A 6,000-nucleotide genomic window follows, 5' to 3' on the forward strand; every position below is an offset into this window, starting at 1 on the left:
GATTGTGCCACGACGCCGGTTCAGAACGAAGCGCCGCACACGAGGTGAGGTCGAGGGGCGCTTCTGCAGCAACATCGCGCTTCCTTGTTCGTCTTAGGCGAGATGATCAGACGCAAGTGAAAGCTGCTGCATAGGCTGAATGACCACAGTATTTGGAGAGCTCTTGCAGGAACTCCATTTTGAGTTGGTTTCATAACTTTCTTTAATACGTATCAGTTTTTCTAAGGTTGCAGTTTTTCAGGCTGCAGTCTCCATTTAAAAATAAATAAATCTGCCATTAAGCAGGCATGTGTAACAGAAAGCAAAGCTTACTCCCAACTCACCAAGGGATAGAAACACTGAAGATTTTTGAGCACTTTCCTTGAAAAAAGAAAAGAAATGAAGCAAGCTGCTCACTTGCTCTCCAACTCTTTTCAGGTGTATTTCACCATAGATAACAGAGGACGGGCATGATTCTGCTTCTATTAGTGAACAAATACTCAAACAATCCAACATGCATAAACAATGGGGTTAATGCATGTATATATTTAGCTGAGTAGCCGTAATTGCACTCCCAAGCTCTACAGGCTGTAGGGTCTACCTAGTAACTTCACTACAAGACTGCACATACAGAGCAAGAAATCATTCTTTCTAAAAGGAGAAGGCAAAACCAAACCAGAACCCAACAAGAGTCTTTAGAAAATACCCACAATGCCTTTCAGGGAGATGTAGAAATACTCTTAAAAAGACCAGCATGACTTGCATTCATCTCTGGTAAGTAAAAGCAGCACTCTTAAGTTAACAACGCTGACCACCAAAATCCAGCAGTCACAGACCCCCGTGATAAAATGCACATACCCTGTCTGGTTACTGCAACCAGATCCCTCTTACGAGAAGAAGCCAACTTCCCTCTTCAGAGAGCTGGCAGTGAGAGGGAATGTGAATCAGAGGGAATGCTGTATTTTGGCAGAGATATACAAAAATAAAATACCCACTTGCTGTATTTCTGTTGTTCCCAGCTTTTCAGTAAGCTAGGGGAGTCTGGGAGGCAAGCTGGAAAAATGAGGGGGGACAAAAAAAAAAAAATTGAGCGGCAGCAGTCTGCTTGATTTTCTGGAACCAGCAATCCGCTGTCTGTGGTCACTACTCTGGAGTGAAGCAATGCAGGCTAACTGTGGTTTAGAGCCAAAAGGCCTTCAAAAAGTGACAACTTTGGATACTTTCACTTTTGGTTTTTGCAGCTTTGGTGTTTTTGTAATTTCTTCATAATCTGCACTCATTCCAATGGCCCATCGCCCAACCGTAACCTGATCTGTAGGCGAGAGACAAGAGATCATGGAAAGGCTAAGCATCACCATTACACCAAACTTCCACCCTTGAGGAAGACGTGGCCTGCAAAGGCCTGTCATTCATTCACCAAAGATCTACCAGTTTAGTTCTAGCTCTGAAGCAAACTCTCTTAATAAAACTTTTTTCTTTTTTTTCAAATAGTGTTTTGTAAACTCCCTTTCTGACCCCATGCAGATTGTCAAGGTTCAGAAAATCATTACTACATGTTTTTTCCTATTGGACTGTCCAAAGAAACATTCAAAGAGCATGCAGGCGATACATTAGCTCTCACGTAAGTCCAAATAACTCTTACGATGAAGATTTCAGAATATGTCCAGCATCTCTGGATATAAAGGGAAGACCTTCTCTATTATACAGATGAAAAAACTAAGCCTGAGGAGGCACAATGGAGCAAAATTTACATTTCTGAACTCACCATCCCTGCATACAATCAACATCATCCTTTTGCTGTTTAAATGCTATTTAGACCAATTCACTCCCCTTTCCTAGAGAAAACACTGTTAACCAACTGATACTTCTTTTCTGAACGACAATCTAATTTTGAGAGCAACAAATCAAATCATACCACGAGTATCACACAGATAAATCAATGTTTACTTGGATTAACTTCTGTATATTAAAGCAGACCAAGTAACTCCACCTCAAGAAATTTTAAGCTGTAGTGCCTAAACTTCTTTGCCAGCTATCAGCTGTCCTCCTGTAGTCTAAAAGTACTTTGCATGATGCAAACTAATTTCAAAGAATATTACAATTCTTACCAATGGTGTCACAGTTCCAATTAATTCAACTATTTTCAACCTGCAATACTAGTTTTGAAACATCAGTGTAAAGACTAAGATTCCCTTGGGAAATTAAACAGCAGTTGTCAGGCTTCATTACGGACATAAAACTTCTCAAAAAAGGTAGAAAAAAATTCCAGTTCTGCTTCACATACATATAATTTAGGGCCCTCCTGCCAGAGAGCAGAAAGGTTTGCACTGGACTGCACTAACAACTGAAGACTGCTATTTCCTGGTAACAGCTGGCCCAGCTTTGAGCAATGCCGTTCCCTACAAACATCTATTTCTCCTACACCACATGTACAGGTTTTTGACTTACAAAAAGCCTTAATCACACAAAAGTCGCTCGCCGTAAATGCGGCATGCAGAAATCCAGAAAGGACTACGTTACAGGCTTTCAACTCGGCAGTCATCTGAGTGGGCACTGCCCAACAATCTGCTATGGCTGATGAGTTCGGGGAAATTTTAAAGTCTTTTCTTGTCAGAAGCTTCTGTGAGACCAGTTAACTCTCAGTCTCACCTGTTCTAAACTAACAAAGCAGCATACATCTTGAAGGTTACATATAGTCTCAGATGCAATGGTATCGTATGTATAGGATCAGATACAGAAAACGGCTAAAGTATAGGCCTCTATTGCCTCCATAAACATTTCTTACATAAATTCCACAAAAGTTTATGGCATATTATTAACCCAAAAGTTCTATAAGCCATACAAACAAAGTAGAAAAAAGAACAAATGTTTTACTGCTTCAGTAACAGCCTCATTCTTCAAACCCTTGTTTGATGCTTTTGCCTTCCTTAACACAGTTTTTTGGTATATAATGTAACTATTCCACCCGCATGGAAAACCAAAGAACACGTAAGCAGCTCATTAGCTGGTGAATCTAGCTGGACAGATCTCCTGTCTCCTCTTTCTCTCCTGTCTTGAATGACTTGAACACCGGCTTGCACAGGCAGCTTTTACAACCTGCCAGTACCACCACCCTGCAACTGACATTATATTCAGTTCCACCACTTTCACACACAGATCATCGAAAGAAGAAACCAGTTTTGTTCTGCAGCTGCCAAAGTTGTGACCAGCAGCACAAATACTGGCTAACAAATACGCATTAGCTCATCATACTATCTTCAGAAACCCATGAGCTATATTTTTTTTTAAAGGATAGTTCAAGTTTTGAATTGCAACTTAATGCCTCCTCCACATACCCCTTAATATAAGCACTCATTCCCAAAGGAAGGTCACCTTTGCTATTTACAAGTTCTCTTCTCAAGCCCTCTTCCTGACCAAAGTCAGGCAAAGCAGTAAACAAGTATTACTCAGCTGTGCACTCAAACTCCACCCTGTACATTCCCCTACATCTCACCTGAGTTCTGTTTTTCTGGACAGTCTTTTCTGAAGTGCTCCACAGAGCCACAAAGTCTGCAGCCACCACCTGTTAAGAAAGTTGTTACTCATCTGGGAAAAAAAACCACCAAAAAACACCAAACGCAAGACAACCCCCCTATAGTGTTTTAATCTTGTATGTATATTGAAAAATCTTCTTCCAGTTTTCTGTGGTGACAACCCATGAATAATATAAGGAAATGTTCCTATGGAAAGGTCTGCACTCCTAGGCACAATCATCTAACATCATGGAGCAGACACGCAGCCAGCTTTAGAAGCCTGCAAACACAGCTTCCCCCGTCTCTCTGCCTGTGACAGACAGACAGAGCTGTCTGTAGTCACACTGCCCTGTAAAGCATCACATGCTACAAATTCCAGTCGACACATACTGAGTATTTCTGATTTGTCTGAAGCTCCCTTTCTGAGAAACAAGCTGAATTCTGCTGAAATTCAATTATTCAAAGGAACTTTTGAAATTAATAGGACCTCCTGAGGGACAGGTAATCCAACTGCAGGTACCGAGATATTAAATATAAATTCTACTCATAATCCAAACATTGAAAGTAGAAGCGCAATGCCTCTGAAGTGATTTTTCTTCCAATTTGACTGTTACAAGACTACCCTTTTGGGTTTGACAGGCCTCAAGTTTGTGCTGGGAGACAGAATGTTATTTTCTAGTGCCAACAGAGAAAACAGGCAGAGCAGAATCTGAGTGAAATCTTCAAACTTAGATCACATTTCTCATTAAAGTCACTTCAGCTGAAAATGTCCTCTTTGTAGTGAGAGCCCTTGTTTTGCCTGAACACTTCCCAAAGTCTTAAGCTGTAGGATGAGAGTCTGTTTTTATCACGTACTTTGGTATGTGTACATTTAAATACACACCGACTACATACATACAGCCTATTATGGTTTTGTTTCTTTGTGTGCCTCTTGAAATTGCAAGCACAAGCAAGTTCTCATACTTTGCATCTCATTAACACTAAGCTTACAATTAAAACAGAAATCCCTAGGTAATCAATATTAACACTGAATTTCCCACAATTCCCCAGAATTAATCTGCTTTTACCAAGAATAAAAGATATTCAGAAATTCCTTTTAGTCGGATCCTCATTCACTTACAATGTTACTTTGTTCTGCATCAGGCAAGTATGAAAAATGTGTTTTGGTTTTAGTAAATTACTACACTCACCTTCAGCATACAATCCTTTGGGATTATCTGGACATGACCTTGATAGATGCCCCATCTCACCGCAGATGAAACATTTTGCATATGGAAATGCCCCTGCAAAATCCCACACTGTTTATGATTCACATTAAACTTTGTAAAGTCACAGACAACTGTGAACACACTCTAACGACAACATTTTACTACACTATTATACTATAAACACTACACTGTCTCTTGCACTGTTAGGTTCATTGTTATAATATTGTATTCCTTTAAAGATATTAACCTATCTCCTCAGAACACTTAAATTATAAAAACACAAAGTTTGTATTTCAGTAGTCAGAAAACTCAGACCAAAGCATCTCAAAAAATACAAATTTCTGAGACATACCAACAGCTGGATCTACTTTTGCTTTGCATTTGCTGATGTCATGTTCTGTGGATCCGCACCGGTAACAGATTCCTGTACCCGTATCTTGACTTTCAAGTACTGCAGGACAATCAGCAACACCATGGCCAGGTTCTCTACAGTGGAAACATACCTTTGAAAATAAAAATTAAGTTATATGCATTTTCATAGACGGTTCACATAGCAAAACACAGCACTTACAGGTGGCATTACTAAAGAATTCACTTACTCCTGTTATCTGATGACACCTACAACCACTAGACATTTACTAGATCAGTACTTCTCTTGGCCGAAACCTTGAGGGTATTATCAGAGACGTATCTCTAGTGTTGAGATTTGAGGTTAGTCTAACATAAAAAGACAAGATTCTGTGAACAACACTCAAAGACCTGAAAATCCCAGTCTAATCAGGCCTTCCGGCCTGATTTTTAGAAGGCAAACACATCAAGGGATCTTCTCCTCAGGGAAAAACAGCTAGACAAAAGCGACCCTGTCACAAAATAACTGTGGTCTATGGTCTATGCCATTGAACCGTATTGCTATGGGCACTTTTCTCCTTTTACCAACAACACACCATATGGGGTACTCACTCACTGACAACCGAGTGCCCTGGATGAACGATGACAATTGATTTTGACTACAGCACAGTTCTCCAAGCTCTTTAAGTACTACTTCAGTAAGTGCTTAGGTAAATATAAGCAATGTTGCACCAGTCCTATAATTTACTCACGAAGAATTTGCATATCTCAGATTAATTACTAGTAGACTCTCTTTAGTATGTCCCCAGATTACATTCAGCATAAACTTACGCTGAATGCATAAGTTTGTGCTGAGATAACTGTTTTTATACAGCCTCGTTAGAGTCTGCTGGAGATCTTGCTCCAATTCTCAAGCAGAAGACGCTGCAGAAAGAGGCCTCAAAACAGCAGGA

At 40.1% G+C, this 6,000-nt stretch overlaps 1 protein-coding gene across 1 annotated transcript in view; it reads right to left on the minus strand.

Moving 5' to 3' along the window:
* Positions 1-1,175: 1,175 nt before the first annotated feature.
* Positions 1,176-6,000, minus strand: part of ZCCHC9 (zinc finger, CCHC domain containing 9) — a gene marked incomplete at its 5' end in the record, with an annotated part of 5,429 nt that continues 604 nt past the window's right edge. The window contains 4 exons of the mRNA XM_009583693.1: positions 1,176-1,291; positions 3,473-3,541; positions 4,682-4,774; positions 5,052-5,202. Of these exons, the coding sequence (XP_009581988.1) occupies positions 1,176-1,291; positions 3,473-3,541; positions 4,682-4,774; positions 5,052-5,202 (429 nt within the window). The remainder of the gene's footprint in view (positions 1,292-3,472; positions 3,542-4,681; positions 4,775-5,051; positions 5,203-6,000) is intronic.

Source organism: Fulmarus glacialis, unplaced genomic scaffold (assembly GCF_000690835.1).
Source record: "Fulmarus glacialis isolate BGI_N327 unplaced genomic scaffold, ASM69083v1 scaffold13428, whole genome shotgun sequence".
Taxonomy (NCBI): domain Eukaryota; kingdom Metazoa; phylum Chordata; class Aves; order Procellariiformes; family Procellariidae; genus Fulmarus; species Fulmarus glacialis.